This window comes from Carcharhinus amblyrhynchos, chromosome 12, assembly GCF_965287045.1.
Source record: "Carcharhinus amblyrhynchos chromosome 12, sCarAmb.v2.hapA, whole genome shotgun sequence".
Lineage (NCBI taxonomy): Eukaryota > Metazoa > Chordata > Chondrichthyes > Carcharhiniformes > Carcharhinidae > Carcharhinus > Carcharhinus amblyrhynchos.
The window spans coordinates 54,527,748-54,547,760 of record NC_137335.1 but is presented as its reverse complement, the minus strand read 5'-3'; the positions used below and the strand labels follow the sequence as shown (position 1 = coordinate 54,547,760).

Sequence of the window (20,013 nt, the reverse complement as noted above, 5' to 3'; positions counted from 1 at the left end):
AATCTCAAATGAACAGAACTGCTTCCTCCTGTCAATCTGACTGAAGAAATATTTCAGAAATCATAATAAAATTAAATAAACTGGAGGAGGGTGCAGAATATTGCATAGCATTTATTTTGGAAAACCGCACTTAAAAATATTATTTTTCATTTGCTTTGCTCATGAAAGATTTAATTTTTTTATAGTCCATCGTAAAGAGTGGAAGCAATTTGCAATTCCCACTGTTCAGCAAAGTAAACACTTTGAAATAATCGCAAAAGTAAATTCTTTGTGGCATTGCACGAAACAGTTGAACAACCCGTGGAGACAGGGATGATTGTCCTTAGTCCAGAAGCTGCAGTCTAGGTGCCAATATTGCTTTTGCTTCAGTGTAGTGAAAGTGTGTTGGTTCCACACTGCTCATATTTCTATTCCAGGGAGGCGGGAGGGTGTAAAATGGGGAGTTGATTCTGCTATCACCAGTTTCCATGCAGCACTGAATGCGAAAAATCACCCCTCTGTGTTTGAAGTACAAAGTCTTCGTTGTTAACAATCTCACCTCTGCTACCAATTGCGAGGAACGGCTCTGAATCCAGTGCAGCTTTGCCTGCAGTGAATAAAGGCAGTCTCCCGAAACTGGGCTCAGGTAAATCATCTCCCCACCGCAAAGGTTTCTGCTGCTTTCCAAGAAAGCTCACTCCCACAGGAATTAATTTCCCTCGCAGTAACATTTTCAGTGACCTGGAGGCTACTTTGGCCGGGCAATTTCTCAAACTTGCTCCTGCTTGACTCTTTTTTTTCAGGAATCTGACATGATGGGATTTACGGCACATTTCGTGAAAAATATTTATTGCGATGCAAGGAAGCTCCAAGGAACTTCCTGGTCTCTGGAAACCATTTCATACCATGAGCTCGTGTTGGCTTGTCAAAAATGTTGCTGCTGTCAATCCGATTCCTAGCATGAAGAATGTCCACACTAAACAGCCCATGTGGAGGGGCCACAGGATGTTGGGTGTGGATAATGAAAAGTGTATCAGTTGTTCAATTCCAGCTACCCAGGATGAGCCTGAAGTGAAACACTGGGCAGAGCAGGAAAAGCTTCACCTAACCATGCTGCACCCAGCTTCTGAAAGCTTGGTTTTGGAACTCAGGAATCGGGGGGGGTGGGGGGTTGCTCCATCCGGCTCCTGGACCATTTCCATGAAGGTAGATGGGTGGTGGGCAGCAGGGCTACCCGCCTGCGTGCATGTTTTCCAGCTGGCTGCCTGATTCTTGCTGGATCAGTCTAACTGACGGACCAAGGCGGGAGGCAATATTCCAGACAGACCCTCTCTACCCGCCTGGGTAAAGCAACAACTGAAGTGCACCTTGTAGAAAGATTCCCCACCATCACTCACAGCGGTGGCCTGGCTTCAAAAGCTATTTTTTAGTTTAAATACAAAAAAGTCATCTTTGCAACAACTACTGCAACCAAACCGGTGCCAAACATAATGCTTTGCATTCCTTTGGCTCAAGCAGGGAGGTTGAGAAGGGAGCCTCAGGCCATGATCTCCATATATTTTGCACAGGCTTTTGCCAGAGCAGGGGGACACTCCAGTTCCACTGCAGAGCTGCAGAGTGTTAACACAACACGGGCGATAGCCCAACTCCACTGGCATAGAGAATGGGGTGCTACAGGCTGTCTCCAATGGTAGGAGGGAGCATCATGTTCCACAGCTCAGCCAATGTCCACTTGAAGTGGGCAGTGCACAAAGGACAGCTGTCATCAACATGGAACTTGATAGGCTAAATATTGACATTGACTACCTACTAAAGAGACTGGGTTCACTGAGAGCGCATTACTGAAAGAAAATTATTACTTGTTCATCTGGCAGAGATAATGATTGAACAAGGTTGTAGGCTTCATTGTAAGGAGTCTGTTATTTTCGAAGATAGAACACCCTCCACAATTGGTTCAAATCTATTCTCTCCATCCGCCTTTTCAATTCAAACAGAGGCAGTTAACCTCAAGACTATCTTTACTCTAACACTATACTCTATTGCTGAGGTGAATGACACAGCTATCAATAGGATCCTTAGATCAAAACATCTTTACCTGCTAATTGATTTCAGTGCGAGAGTGGACACCGACTATGAGGCATGGTCCTCATGCCTCAGCCGTCATGGCTTGGAAAAGATAAATGAGAATGAGCAGACTACTTAAGCTTTGCTGCTACCATGAGCTTTGTGTAAGTAACACCTTCTTTCACAACAAGGTGTCCTGGAGGCAACCAAGATCAAGGCATTGGTGCTAGCTGGATCTGAGCATCACCAGAGGTGACTCTCTGAATAGCGTCCTGAACACACACTCCCACCACAAGGCTGACTGTGATACAGATCGCTCCCTAGTGTGCACCTGGATTACAACGCAACCGCTGAAGTTTTTCATTCAAAACTGAAATGCTGCCCTTGTATCAATGTCAGCCATACTGCCTACCCGGATAAAAACCAACCATTCCTCAACTCAGTGCTCCCCGGCATTTCTACACCGAGTGCTGAAGCAAAATGGGACATACTTCAAGACACCATCGGCAATACTGCACTCTCAACAATAAGAGAGGAAAAAAATCTGACTGGTTCGAGGCTAACAACACTGTCATGGAACCTGTCATTGAAGCCAAATGGTCCACTCTCATTAATTACAAGAGAGACTCTGAATGCACTAAGCCGCTTGAAGTAAAGTCCAACAGACTGCTAGGCCGTGCGCCAACGACTACTGGTTACAACTTTGCCAGAATATCCAGATGTCCTTCGACACAGGGAGCGCTCGGGACATGAATGAAGAGATCAACAAGACAACAGATCAACAAGACAAGAAAAAAATCAGTACTATTGAAAACAAGAGTAGGGGAGGTCATCACTGATTGCACAAAACAATTGGAGAAATGGGGGAAATATTACCTTGAGTTGTACTCTCGGGATAATGCTGTGTATGAGGAAGCTCTAGATGCCATAGAAAGACTGTGATGATACAGCTGAATATCAAACCCACAGTGGAGGAGCTTAGCAAAGCTAATGAGCGGGATTTTATGGCCTCAATTGAGCGAGGCAGGAAATTCCTACCTGAGGTCAATGAACGATTCCATAACAGGCGATTGAGTCACTTGCCATGGACTAAGCTCCTGGTCCTACTCCTAAAACCGCCTGAACTCATCAAATACAGGAAACTGGCACTTCTGCAGCATCTGCACAGATGTGTGTCTCTGTTAGAGGGAGGGAGTAGTGCCACAGGATAGGTAGCTATCCTGATACAAGGATTTCGAACTTGTACAAGAACCACGGTGAATATAGCCATTTAACAACTATTCAGGCATCACACTGCTAAACAACATGGGAAAGCTATTTGCTCATTTTGCCCTTGTCAGACTGCAGGGCCTGGCTGAATGTTGCTACCCTGAATCCTAGCATGGTTTCAGAACAGGAAGGTCTCCAATGACATGATCATCTCAGTCCAGTAACTTCAAGAGGTGCAGAGGACAAAGCAAACCACAGACATTGCCATCTTCAGTCTCACCAAGGCATTCGACCACATAGGCAGAGGCGCTCCATTTAAGTTGTTGGCGAGAACTAGCTGTCCACCGAAGCTAAATAGAGCGTCTCTTTCAGTGGCAACATGAGGGTAAAGATTAAAAAGGGACCTGAGGGACAGCATTCCTCACATGGTGTGTATATGGAAGGAGCTGTCAGGGAAAGTGGTTGAGGCAGGTAGAATAGCAACATTTAAAAAGCATTCGGATAAGCAAATAGATGGGAAAGGATTAGAGGGATACAGGCTAAACATGGGCACTGGGATTAGCTGGGAGGGCACCATGGTTTCTGTGCTGTATTGCTCTATGACCCTATGATGGGTACCTAGAATCATAGAAACCCTACAGTGTAGAAAGAGGCCATTTGGCCCATCAAGTCTGCACTGACCACAATCCCACCCAGACCCTACCCCCATATCCCTACATATTTACCTGTTAATCCTGCTAACCTATGCATCTCGGGACAGTAAGGGGCAATTTTAACATGGCCAATCAACCTAACCCGCACGTCTTTGGACTGTGGGAGGAAACCGGAGCGCCTGGAAGAAACCCAAGCAGACACGGGGAGAGTGTACAAACTCCACACAGACAGTGACCCAAGCTGGGAATCGAACTCAGGCCCTGGAGCTGTGAAGCAGCAGTGCTAACCACTGTGCTACGGTGTCACCCTTTAGGTTTGCTTTGACAGGGCAACATCGGAACCCTTTGAGATCTGCAGTAGGGTCAAACAGGGTTGTGTTCTGGCACTGACATTCTTTGGTATACTCTTTGCTGCTGTCATATGTTTTCACATCATCCAGTGAAGAAGTCTACTGGCAGAGCAGAACTGATGAAAAACCTTGCCTTTCTGGGAGCCCAGATAAAGATGCAGCAGGTCCTCAGCTGTATGCTGATAAGGCTGCACTAGCATTTTTATACCCAGGATCATCTTCAGCAGCAAGTGGACAGACCCTTTCTCACATGTAAAGAGTTTCATTTGACCATCAGCATCAGGATGAAAAATGCCATGATCCAGGATGTTGCTATACTGCCATCTATCAGCATTGACACTGCCATGGAACCTGTCATTGGCGTTGGAGGTTGTTGATAGCTTCACATATCTTTGTTCCACAATCACCAACAATCTGTCACATGATGCTGAAATCTACACACACATTGCAAAGGCTGAAGCTGTTGTATCCAAGCTGAGTGAGAGAGTGTGTAACAACAGCAACCTGACTGAGAACACCAAACTGTGGGTCTACTTAGCCTGAACCTTTAGCACACTTTTGAACAGTGATTAGACTTGGACAACTGCAGGAGAAAAAGCTGAACAGCTTCTACCTTTGCTGTCTCAGATGTATCCTTTGCAGGATGTGGTCATCAACTAGACGTCCTGAAGCACGCTAATTCTATTAGCGCACACTCATTCCTAAGTCAACAGCGACTGCATTGGCTCAGCCACATTCATTTCACAAATGGCAACCATAAACCCAAAGAACTTCTGCGAGGTGAACTGGTCATTGGGTCATTACCTCTTGGGTGCCCAAACTTCCACTACAATAACACCTACAAGTAAGCTAAGCCCCTCCACTGTGGGTTTGATAACCAGCACTGCCATGACAAGCAGCTTTTCATATCATTACAGCTTCCTCGTTGACAGTTCTCCCTAGAGTACAACTCAAGCTAGTGCTTCACTCCATCTCTCAAATGGTTTATTGCAGTCAGTGAAGACGCTAGACATGGTCAGTGACAACTGGGAGATGTCACTGATGGCTGTGACCTCTGGAGGCTGACTGTTTAAAAGGGCATTGGAAGAGATTAGCAGAAACAAAAACCTCTGAGCATATGGGCCAGAAAAAACAGAGGTCAGCAAATTGTGCACCTTCACAGCCCACTGTCTCTGCAACAAATGCAGCTGTGGCTGCCATGCCAGAGTGGGGTTCCTGAGGGCATCAGGATAGCATGGTGGTACACTGGTTAGCCTCACAACATCAGGGGTCCAAGTTCAATTGTTGCCTTGGGTGACTGCCAGTGTGGAGTTTGTACATTCTCCTCCTGTCTGTGTGTGTTTCCTCCAAGTGCTCCAATTTCCTCCCACACTCCAGGTAAGTAGATTAGCCATGCTAAATTTCTCCTTAGTATCTAAAGATATGTAGGTTAAGTGGATTAGCCAGAGTAAATGTGCAGGACTGTGGGAATAGGACGGGGAGTGATGAAGAAGGGTGGACCTTGGTAATGTTCTTTTGGAGAGTCATTTATGACTCAATGGGCTGAATGGCCTCCTTCTGTACTGTAGGGACTCTATGTGTGCAGGATTATCAGATAACTTGCAATTGATCAATAGTACACAGACATCAATGGTGATCAATGTGGAACTTAATAGGCTGAGCATTCAGATGGTAGTATGGTAATATCCTGAGCCACACCAGGTGATGTTTAACACAGATTTCCCTACCACAGCACAAACCATCATCTTACGATACAGAAGGCTGCCAGAAAGAAAATGTTGAAGGGTGGGTGCCTCCATTTGAAGTGTCCTCTTCCTCACTTACCTTCCATTCTGCTGCTTTCAGGCTGGAATACAGAGGGGATTGGCTCCCCAGTTTCAGAAGCCTGCCCAGCATCCTTCATTGGATGGTGAGCCCACCCTCTGGCTGCTCTGGGGAAAATGTGACTCTTTCACATACAGTGCAGGCTTCTGAACCCTGAAAGCCACTGGGAAATTCCTGCCGTTTTGTAACAGACGTGGGAAGTGTTCCATTCCTTAATGTTTTGCTTCTCCATTCTAAAAGTTGCAAAGCCAATGCTCAGAGTGAATGGGACAAATTCAAATCCATTCCCTGCATTCTTCCAAAACCAAATTCAAATTCCAATTGAATCCAATACATGATCCCCACAAAAGAGACAAACAAGATCCAAACTGACAAGAAAGGCCATCGCACCTGATCTTGGGCTTGATCTGATGTTTGAACTTAGCCAAAAGGCCTCCTGAATGTTAACATTTATTACCGTGATGAGCACAGAAACTACACTAAATAGAAAGGAACAAGCTTACAAAAGACAGCATTAAATACACATTCTTATCAGACTAACTTTTGTTTAGATTGTATTATAACACTGTCTATATTTACTCAGTTAAAGTTAAATCTGCTTCACAGGCACACAGTAACTATTATAACCTCATGATATTCCTGCCCTGTAAGAAAAATTATTATTTATTTCGATAACACAGAACAAACACAAAAATTAAAGGGAGAGATTATTAAGACCTCTGTCTTATATTCACCTGCTGCATATATTAGTCACATTAATTAAAAATGTTTTCTTGGAGATGAAAACGTATCATTTGACTTATCTCAACAGTAAGATAGACAAGATGTTTATTCCAACTGTCAGATTACACTGGAATTGGCTATTTGGGAATACTCTACATTATTTGCCTTGCACCACATCTAATCTTCCTAATGAAGGAACAAAGAAAATTGCCTAAAATAAGGAACCATTTTGTAAAATGTGCAATAAACTAGAAACATTAAGGCAGTAAGATATAGAAGCAGAAGTAGGCCACTCGGCCCATCGAGTCCACTCCCCCATTCAATCATGGCTGATATTTTTCTCATCCCCATTCTTCTGCCTTTTCCCAATAATCACTGATTCCCCTATTAGTCAAGAACCTATCTATTTCTGTCTTAAAGACACTCAATGATGTGGCCTCCACAGCCTTCTGGGACAAAAAGATCCACAGATTCACCACTCTCTGGCTGGAGAAATTCTTCCTCAGCTCAAAACCCAAATACTCATGCCATACTTCAATCAGTTTACCCAAACAAACTGATTATTTTCTGAATGAGGAACATGATCCAATGTACTGTACTATTTCTATTGAATTTGGTTTGTGTTACTTCACCTTCAACTCTTTTCAGTTTTCTTGTGTTCGATACTGACTAATGGATGCCCCCAACCTTTAGCAATGCCACTTGACCTATCACGGTGGTCAGTGTGCAAAACTACCTTGAAATGACCCACTTTCCATCTTTCCTTCCTTACTGCGGAAAGCATGCCTGACTACTGCACTGCCCGTTCTTGACACAGTTAAAGTATAACCCACTCATGAGAGAATTGCATATCCGCTGTGCCGTACTGAACCCATCAATCATTAACTGCACACTCACAGCACCTTAGCTTTTCTCTTCGTACATGGGCAGGCCTTTGCTACACACTTACCAAAAGATGGAGGAAGTACAGCTAAGTACTCCGAGCAAGAGTCTCTGAGGACTAAAGGCTGCAGACTGGCAGAGGTGACATTCTGAAAAGTGGGTTTGAAAGGGATGTGGTAGGGATAAAAGCAATGAAGGTGGAAGGAAGATTGTTCTGAAGCTGATTAATGGAAACATCGAAACCTCTGTACTACAGGAGCACCCTGAAAGTCACCTGGGGGAGGGGGAGGGATGTTGGGGGGGAGGATAGTGGTGAATGGGTTCAAGCTGTCTCTCTGAGGAACAAAAGAGACTGGGGCTTTGGGGGATTGAATGGGGCTATCAATGGGATAACACTACATCTGCGAGCTGCACCTGGCTGCACTATTAGCAAGTTGAGAATGTCTGAAGTCCATGTTATCCATGCAGGCAGCACTGCACACTGCAAGTAATGATCGAAAAACTGATATAAATGAGGGCATTTGCTCCATGTCAATTAATGAATGTGAATGATTACACTTTACTGCAGGCTTAGCCTGATTGTTTTATGCTGAAACTGATATGCATAATGACTGAGCTCTTCCAGGTGTAATGGTTACCAGGACATTGATGTACATTTGCCTATTTTGTTCTGCACTTTTAGCATTGTTTCAGTACAGCTTATTTTGCCAGGGTAACATCTATCAGCAGTGAACTTGCATTTATTTTGAGCTTTGTATCTTTAATATTTGTACAAATATTTTTTCACTGAATCTCAGATAGAATGTAATGGTAAGATTCATAGAATCATAGAATCTATATACAGAAGGAGGCCATTTAGCGCCTGGAACCTGCACCTACAACAATCCTACCCAGGTCCTATCCCTGTAACCCCACATATTTACATTTCTAGTCCCCCTGACACTAAGCGGCAATTTGTCATGGCCAATCAACCTACCCCGCACATCTTTGGACTGTGGGAGGAAACTGGAGCACCTGCAGTAAAACCCATGCAGACATGGGGAGAATGTGCAAACGCCACACAGACAGTGTCTAAAGCGGTGAATCGAACCCAAGTCCCTGGCGCTGGGAGGCAGCAGTGCTAATCACTGTGCCAGCATGCTGTCCTAGAACATACACATGAGCATAGGAATTAGGAGCCAGAGTAGGCCATTTGGCCCCTCAACCTGCTCTGCCATTTAATAACATCACGGCTGATCTGACTGTGGCATCAACTCTGTAGTCTACCAATCCTTGATAACCTTCAACTCCCTTGTTATTCAAGAATCTATCTACCTCCTTAAAAATATTCCTGGACCCTGCCTCCACTGACCTCTGGGAAAGAGAATTCTGAAAATTCACGGCATTCTGAGAGAAAAAGTCTCTTCTCATCTCCTGGGAACTCGCTTATTTTTGCTCTGACAATTCCCCTAAAGCTGATCAATGTTGTCAGTGATGCTGGTATTAAGTAGACTCTTAGATAGAGATTTGTATCTGCCTGGAGCTAACTTATCCAAGATCACCTTAAATGTCAGGATGATGTTACATAAACCAAACTGGCATGTCAGTAAAAGCATGTGATAAATCTGTGGATGATTAATAATCTCCCTGAATAGAAAACTTCTCGGTTGGAGCCATTGGCCTTTCCAAATTCACTTGATTAAAGAGGTACATTTTAAAGTGGAAATGCACATCCAAACATGTGTGAAACCTAGCTTCCAGCAGCCACCACTCCTTCAGTAAGCCTTCTCTGAAACTATCTTACTAAGGTCCATAACATTGGATTGAAATGCAGCCAGCAATATTCAACTTATATATTGGACTGCGCGTGGCTGGAAGTTATAATCTGTCCAACAGGAAGGAGCATTGTTCGTGTGCACTTCCGCACAGGCATAGAGCTCCACTCGCTGGTGTTTTTTTTAATGTTAGGAGAGTGGGCTTAAGTATCCACTTTCTCACAACATTAGAAAGACTCAATGCCAAGTTTACAAGGCACCCAGGAGTCGCAACAGACCACTTTAACACATTTTAAACCCAGACACCAATTGTGCACCTTCAATTTACAATTCTAAGAGATAAGGATTGCTAGAGCAGTCCCAGCCTTCCATAGAAAGAATCATAGAAACCCTACAGTACAGAAAGGGGCCACCATTTGGTGTGCACCAAACACGATCCCACCCAGGCCCTACCCCCATATCCCTACATATTTACCCACTAATCCCTCTAACCTATGCATCTCAGGACAATTTTAGCATGACCAATCAACCTAATCCACACATCTTTGGACTGTGGGAGGAAACCAGAGCACTCGGAGAAAACCCACACAGACACGAGGAGAATGTGCAAACTCCACACAGACAATGACCCAAATTGGGAATCGAACCCAGGTCCCTGGAGCTGTGAAGCAGCAGTGCTACCATGCCACCCAAGTCAGATAAAAGTCCCAGGACCATAAAATATTTCAGACAGTTATTTGACTTTGACAGGGTACAACCTTTTTTTCTCATAAGGATGTCTTGGTGGGGTGGGGAAATGTTTTGTTTGAAGCACTCCATCATGTTTCCTTACAGTAAATGCGTATATATTTTGGTGTCACTGAAGTGAAGTTTGGGATTTCTATCTGTTTTTAAGGTGATTGACAAAATACATAAATCCAAAGATAGTAGTTGCATATTCTCATAACAGACAGCGATAATCAGAAACATCATTTGTAATTATGTTTTCTGCCCAAAGCAACCACTGCATAATCAAATTATTTAATAACATGGCATTCATAAATTGGATCAAAGTCAGCTTCCTCAGCCAGCAAATGTTTTCACTGCTCCTGTCAACTGTGTCATACAGCTCTTTTTTAACAAAGGAAGCTGAGAAAGAAAGCCACACAACATTGCAATCCCACAACTGTTTGTGGCTGCACTGAAAATTGCATTCAAGTGTAAATCCAGCTCTTGTTTAGTTTATTTTTCTGATGGTATTTTAGTTACAGGCTGGCCCATTTGTTAACAGTGATTGGGCGGGGTCAAGTTCTTTTTTTTATTAGGTGGGATTCCAGGGGCTTTTACCTATATTTTTAAAATTTGAATTCAGCACTATGTCCATTTATAACTGGGCTGATTTGTCTGCAAAGCTTGCAGTCATATTCTGTTTCTATCACATGAGATTCTGGGAATTGTACCAGAATTTTAGGATATTTCACAAATCCTTCTGTCAAAACCACAATCCAACTGGCATTTTAGGAATTTACACCAGAGTTAGAGGAATGATATCCTAAATAAGAAGCACAATACTGTAGCATTTTATTTAAAAGTGTCTGAGAAATGATTTGGCATTGTGATTACAAATAGATGGTAAGTAATTAGGGTTAATAGCAGTATCCGTAGAAATGCTCTATATTTTATGCAAAGCTGGAAGCTGCTGAGCACAACTGTTGACCAAAAATGTTTAAAAAAATCTCTCCAGAGCCAAGTAATAAAGGGGAAAAAAAGTGCGAGGAAAATTAGTTGGGAAAAGGTTCACAGGATGGAATGATGGCCTGGAATTTCCTGGAAAGTTTCAGTGAAATTATACTGTAAAGTTGGAGTTGTGCCAGCTTTTTCCAAGAAAATTTGCGCATAGCTGATTAGTGCCAGTCGAACACTGATACATTGCAATGTGCAAATTGCCTCAATTAACTGCACCACTTCTGAGCTACAGCCGCCAAAACCCTCAGCTGCTTCTTTACACAGCCCCCTCCCATGCAAAAGCCCAGGTCCCATATTAAGTGACAGAGTTAGAATGGCACTCAAGACTGCCATTTGGCCCATCAGATCCATACCAGCTCTCTATTGATCAATCCAGTCAGCCTTAATGCTTATTCCATCATGTACCCCTGTAAATTTACTTCCCTGAAGTGCACATCCCATTTTTCTTTTGAAAGGATTTATCATCTCTGCTTCCATCAACTGCATATGTGGCACAGTGGTCAGCATTGCTGCCAGGGCCCTGGTTCGATTCCAGCCATGTGTCACTGTCTGTGTGGTGTTCGCATGTTCTCCTCTTGCCTACGTGGGTTTCTTCCAGGTACTCCCGTTTCCTTCCACACTCCAGAGATGTGCAGGTTAGGTTGATTGGTCATGCTAAATTCATAGAATCATAGCATCCTACAGTGCAGGAGGCCATGTGGCCAATCGAGTCTGCATTGACCACAATCCCACCCAGGCCCTATCCCCATAACTCCATGGATTTACCCTAGCTAGTCTCCCTGACACTACGGTGCATTTTCCATAGCCAATCCACCTAACCCGCACATCTTTTAACTGTGGGAGGAAACCGGAATAACTGAAGGAAACCCATACAGACACGGGGAGAATGTGCAAACTCCACACAGACAGTGATCCAAGCCTGAAATCGAACCCAGGTCCCTGGGGCTGTGAAGCAGCAGTGCTAACCATTGTGCCATGGTGCCTCTCCTTAGAATCAGGGGGATTAGCAGGGCAGATACAGGCGGCACGGTAGCACAGTGGTTAGCACTGCTGCTTCACAGATCCAGGGACCTGGGTTCAATTCCCGGCTTGGATCACTGTCTGTGTGGAGTTTGTACATTCTCCATGTGCCTGCGTGGGTTTCCTCCAGGTGCTCCGGTTTCCTCCCACAGTCCAGAAATGTGCGTGTTAGGCTAATTGGCCATGCTAAAATTACCCCTTAGTGTCCTGAGATGCATAGGTTAGAAGGGTTAGCAGGTAAATATGTAGGGATATGGGGATAGGGCCTAGGTGGGATTGTAGTTGGTGCAGACTCGATGGGCCAAATGGCCTCTTTCTGCACTGTAGCGTTTCTATGATTCTGTACATGAGGTTATGGGGATAGGGCCTGGGTGAATTGTTATCAGAGCAGACATGATGGACCGAATGGACTCCTTCTTCACTGTCGGGATTCTATGAATTCTAGGTCATTACCAGGCACTGCAGAATAAAAGTTCTCCTCATATTTCTGCCTTGCATTTTTTGCCTAAAATCTGTGTGTCTTTTGCTTCTTGTACTGCCAGCTAATGAAAATGACCTCTCTTTGTCTGCTTTATCCAAAGCTGTCATAAACTTGTGCACCTCTGTCAGACCTCCCCTCAATATCTGTTGCTCCGCACAGGACACCCCAGCTTCTCAAGTCTAACCTTGTAGATAAAATCCTTCCTCCCTGGAACCATTCAGGTAAATCTCCTCTGCACCCTGTAAAGGGCTCTCACGTTTCCTCAATTAATGGCGGGGTGGGGGGTGGGTGGAGACAATGCCCAGGAATAGATTAATGGGCCAATACTATGCTGCACCGTGGCACTGATATTCGCATAAGGGGGAGTACCAGAGCTTTATCATCAGTTTTGGTTATTTATTAGCGTCACAAGTTGGCTTACATTAACACTGCAGTGAAGTTACTGTGAAAAATTTTCTCGTCGCCACAGTCCGGCACCTGTTTGGGTACACTGATGGAGAATTTAACATGGCCAATGCACCTAACCAGATTTTCAAAGAATCACTGAATTTCTACAATACAGAAGGAGGCCATTCAGCCCATCGAGTCTGCACTGACAACAATCCCACCCTATCCCCATAACCCCACATACTTACTCTGCTAATCCCCCCAAAACTTAGGGTCAATTTAGCATGGCCAATCAACCTAATCTGCATAACTTTGGACTGTGGGAGGAAACCAGAGCACCCAGAGGAAACCCATGCAGACACGCAGAGAATGTGCAAACTCCACACAGACAGTGACTAGTTTCTTCATGATGAAAGAAAGCAATCTTACAGAGAGGGTGCATTATAGTTAAGCAAAGTGCTGTCAGCCTCAGTAGGCCTGATATACTTTTGTTCCTCCTCCCATGCAGGCGGCAGTTGGAAAGGTCCTCCCCAATGGGACCCACGTTCTGCACAATAGTAGAAGCTATAGTGGAGCAGAGAGAGACAAAGAGCTGTGAGGATGAGGTGTTGTAGCAGAAGGTAACCATTGGTGGTGTTGCTTCTGCACTTGCTATCTGCTGCTTCCTAAACTTTGGCATCAGTTGCGGTGCAAGGTGCAGGAAATCCCAGCGTTTCAGGAAAGCGAACCAGTTGGTTGAATATTGACTCGGAAGTGACGGGGTTCTGAAACTCAATGCAGCATTTATAAATCAAATCTGCTTTCCAGGAGAATTCTCTAACTGGTTTCTGGCCGTGCCTACTGACATCAAATGCCGCCCTGGAGAGGCATCATTAAAGGGAGATCTCTGAAACGCCGGTCTGCAGGCGTGTTGTTGACTTTTAAAAGGAGAAAGTTGTTGAAATGTATTTTCAGAGAGGCGCACACTGCAACTAATGCAAAAGGGGGCGATGTCCAAGAACTGGTGCCAAATACAGTTTATGATTGTGGCCAATGGTGGGAAGAAGTAAATACTGAAAAAAAACTTCCAAAATCTGTGGCTCACGAAGTTCGGCCCTGAGGCTGGGTGGGGGTGCGAGCAAAGGGCATACCAGCAACTTCTGCTTTTTAATGCAGGGAACTGGTATCTGAGCTTCTCACAGTCCTGCCTTGTAGAAGACGGTGACATTCCACATTTGCTCGCTTCTTGTGGAGCTATGCCTGACATGGACTAACCTTCCGATCATCTTTAAACATCTGCACCATCGTTTCATTCTGCAGAAATGGTTGCAAGGTACTGGCTCACTCCCTCTCCAGCCCCTGTCTGTCAATGCTGATATACATCTGCCTGACTGTTCCTCACTGCGGCCACAGCCCACTGCCCTGACTCAGGATCTGAGTGGCTGAAATCTGTTCATTCAGATACACAGAAGCAGCAAGATCAGAGAGGTTGCAGCAGCAGCCAGGTGGAGGGGATAGAGAGCGCCTAGCCTTGGATTAGGAGCCTGCAACTCAGTGTCAGAATCTGAATGGCGCAACGTTGGAGTTATTAACTAAACACACACAGACAGAATAGTGCAGTTTGGTGATTGGAACCTGTCCTTTACGCACGGACAGAGAGTTTTGGCTGAACACAAGTCATCGGCCTTTTGCCTTAAGTGTCAGACCAAGCTTAGCATCAGGTGCAATGCCTGTTCTCGTCAGCTTGCATCTTGTATGTCTCTCTTAGGGGTCCATGAATTGGCTTCAGTCTGAATTACAGTTGGTTTCGGGGTGGGTTCACGGCTTGTCCTGTCCACTGCGAATTGCCCTCCTAATTTCAAGAATGGAATAAAATTTTAAAAAGGCACAGGTCTCAGAGGCAGAGACCATTAATCTGGGCTCTGGGGATTTGAACCAGGAACACAGAGCGTACATTTCAGAGCAAGATGTTCGGAGTTTAGCCACCATTAGTGCCAAATTATGTCGACATACAGGAAAAGAACCGCGTTTATATAACACTTCTCGGCACCTCACGCCACTCCAGAAAGTTTTCCAACTTCCAGGCAAGGAGGCGATTTCATTCTGCCCCCGCCCCGGTTATTATATTGTCATGATTCCAAACTTAATCCCCCCACACACTGATAAAAACGCAAACAATTTCATTATGCACAATCAGATCTCGCCCTCCCAGCAGTCTGGGTTTGAAACTATTCACCAGAGTAGCCACACGCCCACAAACTTCACTGAGGAAATTCTGCGTGTACGCTTCAGAGTGAAGTGGTTCAGAGCACACGGATTTGCAACAGATTTGAAATTTGCTTCCCAGGCGATTACAAGAATATTACTGAGGATTTATGTTTTCTAGTTCAAGAGAAATCTATCCCAATCACCCTTGCCCTTTCTCGGCACTCATCTTCAGAACCCACCAACTGTTGGGGCATTTTATATTTTGCAAGCACGGATAGCTAATCGAGTCAAATTTCTGATTGGTTAGCAAAACTATTTGTCCTTTTTTTAAAAAAAAACTAAGAAGGTGCAGTCGGGAGATTTGATTCCCAGTGAATTATAGAAAATGCAAGTTTTCCCGTCACTCCCCTGAAAGTAGAACAACTTGCTTCAGGTCAATAAATGCGAGCAAGGAAACTTTTCCTTTTTTTAATGTCTAAATTGCTCTGATATCATAATTGGTATCTCATCCCTATCCCTCTGGCCCACTCCTGGTACGTAATGAGGTTGGCGTTGAGCCCAGGCTGGAGTTTGACGGTATTTTTGTTACGGCCAGGGATAGCACTGTATGTGAAACTGTACACCCAGGGATTGCGAGGCGGGGTGTTTCTCTGCAATTAACCTGGTACAGAGTGGCTGAGCGTGCACGTGTTCTGGACAGAAATAACGGATAGCTGGGAGGGGAAAAGGGGGTAGAGTGGGGAGCTTTGTTATGAAGAGCTGTTGTCTGAACTCAACACACAACTGGCACTGGACTGACTCTCAGTTGTTCGAATTGAACAGCCACTGCTCTGACCCATGGAGATGCTTTGACACCCGTCCAATAGTTTGCTATTTAACACGTTTAAGTTCGACCAAAAAAAGTAGGAATCTCGTCTAAAGAAAATTAAATCACAGTCACACAGTGCAGAAGAGGAACTTCGGCCCATCGACTCTGCATCGCATCGTTGGAAAGATCCCACAGTTTGTTTCTCGTGGGTGCTTCCCTTGAGAAATCTCACAGTGACTTGAGCAGATCTTAAAGATCACAAAGTATAGATTTCCTTTGTTCATATTATGAGGTTTGCAACAATGTTTATGAGGGTTTTTTTAACAATAGTTACTGGTTGCGTTTTTTTAAAAGATGTAGCAATCCTCACATTCTACAATGCCAAAACAAAAAGCGCGATGCACCAGCCACGTTTATTCTGTGCGAAAGAATCTAAAGGGAGCCGTTTGGAAAGCAGCGCAGGACGGGCAGTTTCAGCGCGGAGTGGGTTAAACAGTCGCTGGAGATCCGAATATTTATCCCTTTGCCTGACTGCCGTGTTTGTTTACACAGCACCTGTCTTGGAATGTCAGCATTTCCACTGAAGACAGCAGGTTCGGAGATTGTGTGTGATGAATATTTTAGATTTGATTTGCACGGGATACTGTCCCAGAACCGCGGCCAGGCGACTGTGCACACTTGCCCACCACCCAAGTTACCGCTACAAAAATAAGCAAACTCAGCGCTGCCTCCCCCACCCCACCCCCGGCCAAAAATGCCATTGCTATATTTCCCCAGTCGTGTCACTTGGCAAATTGCAAGTCTACAGACAGGCGAACGCTGAACTTCAGATGCCTTTCTGTACACAAACACACACATATATAACATATTACATAAAAAATAGCGCGAAAGCCAACCGAATTTCTTCGCGAAACTGTGCATGCAAACCCCGTTTTAGCCTTAAAGAGGAACTGCATCCCCTCTTGCAGACACAGGTGGGATATTAAAACTGCTGTACTCTTATTTTAAATGAGGTATTGCCAATCGTACGTCTTTAGCCAAATGTGGAGGGGTATTTGAAATATTTTAGGGACTTGGTTGCTAAATATATTACAGTCTCTGTGTCAAAAAGGGGGATGCAATCTCTTTAATGTGCTGCCCATGGCTTACTTTCAGGAGAGCTAAATGGGTTCATGTCAATCTTGTAAACTTCTTTGGCATAATATTCCTCCTCGCTCCTCTCCCTCTCGCAAGTGGCAGCCCTCTCGTTCGCTTTCTCCAGTAGCAAATCCCTGGTGCTGTTGTAAATCGCGATCACGTCTGTCGAGACCTCCTCGGGCTCCGGGTAGTGTTCCGGGGGGTTGGTGAGTTTGAGTTTGCTGAGGATTTGCCCTCGGATGGCCTCGATCCTCTTCTTCATGAACTGCTCCATGTCGAGGGTGTTGCAGGTCGACAGGCAAGCGGCGATCATTGCGAAATCCAGCGTGAGAAAAACAGTGAAAATGGAGCTGTGCATTTTCAAAGCTGGGCAGCTGGTAAGTTGGAGAGAGAGAGTGAGGGGGGGGGGGGGTGTGGAGAGAGAAAGTGGGTGGTGTGGCAGGGTAGGTGGGGGGAAAGCAGAAAAAAAAGCGGCTGCAGATCGTCAGGCGAAAACAAAACAAGTTAAATATTTACAAGAAAACAGAGCAAAAAAAAGAGGAGAGGCACGTTTATTGTTGCTATTGTTTAACCTTGATTTCCCAAGTCCTGTGCACTATTCAGTGACTTTGCCAAGTGCTGGCTTCTCCCTGAAGTTGCAGTCCAGGCGCTAACGTTGCTTTCTGCCGAAGATAAACACACCTTCTTCACTTCATCGCCGTCCAGAGGAAATCTTTTAACTTCTCCCAAACTTCCCTCTCCCCCCACTCTCTCTCTCTCCAAAAAAAATCTTTTGCTTTTTTTTTCTCCAGTTATAAAGTTGCCAACTTTATTCCACCGAGCTCCTGAATTCTCCTGATTCGCCTGGGGTCCAGGGTGAAGTTAAAAAGGGAGAGAATCTTAATGCACACAAAAAAAGTACACACACACCCAATTAATTTGGCAAAAGCGAAGCTCGATTTTTCTTTTCCCAAAAAACGAAAAAGAGGGGAAAGAGGTTGGGTTAAAAAAAATTGTATCTAAACCCGAAGTTGGGAGCCTCACGTCATTGGCGAACCGTTACTTTCGCTGTTTCATCCTAGTCTGAGAGCCCAGGCTGGAAGTGAGAGAGAGTGTGAGAGAGAGAGAGAGACAGCCTGTACAGTGTGCGTGTTACAGAGCAAGTTGCCAGCAGATAACATCAGGCTGCACAGGGAGACCTTTATAAAGTCTCACTTTACCACGTGTTGCCTCCCTGCAATGACGTGGGGGTCCGACCGATGGAAGATTCCTCTGCCTTCGTTAACAGGCTGCCCACTGACAGGCAGCTGCCGCCCCCCACCCCACTTGCTCTCTTCTAGCGCCCACCCACCCGAACCCCCGCTGCTGACTGCGCTCAGGCGCAACTCCAGGCGGACTCACAGAATTGGCATTTTAAAACGCCAGCTTTCTGGAAAATGTAACACGGGCTGGTATCCAATGTTTCGAGGGGATTTGCTTCCCAACTGTACCACTGGATAATATGAAGCAGTAACTATATAGCATTTGTTTACCAGCGCCCTTCGGGGGGTGGGCTGGAATAGACGCAGTGGGCAAAATTCCACAACAGACATTTTTTTTGCAAGATAGTATTAAGATTTATTTCACTCATCTTAAGTTTAACTTTATTTATTAGCGTCACAAGTAGGCTTATATTAACACTGCAATGAAGTTACTGTGAAAACCCCCTTATCAGCGGTGGCAGGAATATTCAAAGTGGAGTCGGTGAATTTGTAGCATGAGTAAACTTGGCAATAGCCGAGTCGCCACTTTGTATCCCTATCAAAGTACACCCTCTTCCTTTGAAGACATCTTGGATTCAGCGACCACCTTAAACCACACAGCACGAAGCTGTGCAGGCGATCACAGACTATCTTAAAACATGAAACTGTACTGAAACTATTTAACACGTGTGGCATCAGAGAGCACCAGCACCGGTCTCTGTTTACTCCGAATGCTGCTTGATCTCTCAATAGGCAAAAAGCCGCACGGTGGAGGAAAATACAAAGCTCTGACTGGGAAAGCACAGGATCAAAGAGACTCGCACACAAACCCAGTGAGGATGAACTCTTGCTTCGAGTTGTTGTGAGTCACTGCGAGATGAGGTCTCTTGTTAAGAAGACCTGGCGTTTCTCTCATCTGTAACGTTTCCATTCAGGGATTTACTGCACACTCAAACTGTGCTTTGCGGAGTTACGCAACTTCTTGTAGACAGTTCAATGCTTTTCAGTTTAACAATATTAAAGGGGACGGGGCCCCGTTGTTTCCTTCACAGCTTTTCTACTTGTCATTAAATATCCTGTTAAAAAATACATGGTTTTATCTCGCTTCAGATTTTTTTTTAAAAAATGTGACTTTTGTCAGTAAGGATCAAAATAATATTGGGAGTGGAAAGGGGCGCTAGGGCCCAGGGGGCACCGCACTGGCCATATCCACAGAATGGTGCTCTCTGCATTACATTGTCTCAGTGACAGGGCAATCCTCACCGCTTGAGAAATCGTCCACCTACGTGACTCAGAAAATTCCACTAGACAGTAGGACGTGTAGCTCAGTTTCTAAACCAACAAGACAGCTGGACAAATATTTCCACATCGTATGGGGAAAATAAAAGTGATTCAGACTCGGCAGCGCCATTGGAATGAATTCTCCCTTCCAAAAAAGAACGTGCACTCAAATAAAACACACAGCTCAAAGCAAATATCAGTATTCCAACGCACCCCCCACACCCCCGGCCAACAACTCCCCGCCTCGCTCCATTCACAATGACCTCCAAATCTACATGTGCTGCCCTATGTATAGATACACATGGTTTATAAACAAGTGCTACATGTTC

General features: G+C 44.9%; 1 protein-coding gene across 1 annotated transcript in view; it reads right to left on the bottom strand.

Annotated features, from left to right (window-relative positions):
* Positions 1-18,323, bottom strand: part of tgfb2 (transforming growth factor, beta 2) — an 80,283-nt gene extending 61,960 nt beyond the window's left edge. The window contains exon 1 of the mRNA XM_080200546.1: positions 17,196-18,323. Coding sequence (XP_080056672.1) covers positions 17,196-17,541 — 346 coding nt within the window. The 5' untranslated portion in view covers positions 17,542-18,323. The remainder of the gene's footprint in view (positions 1-17,195) is intronic.
* Between the last annotated feature and the right edge of the window lie 1,690 nt (positions 18,324-20,013).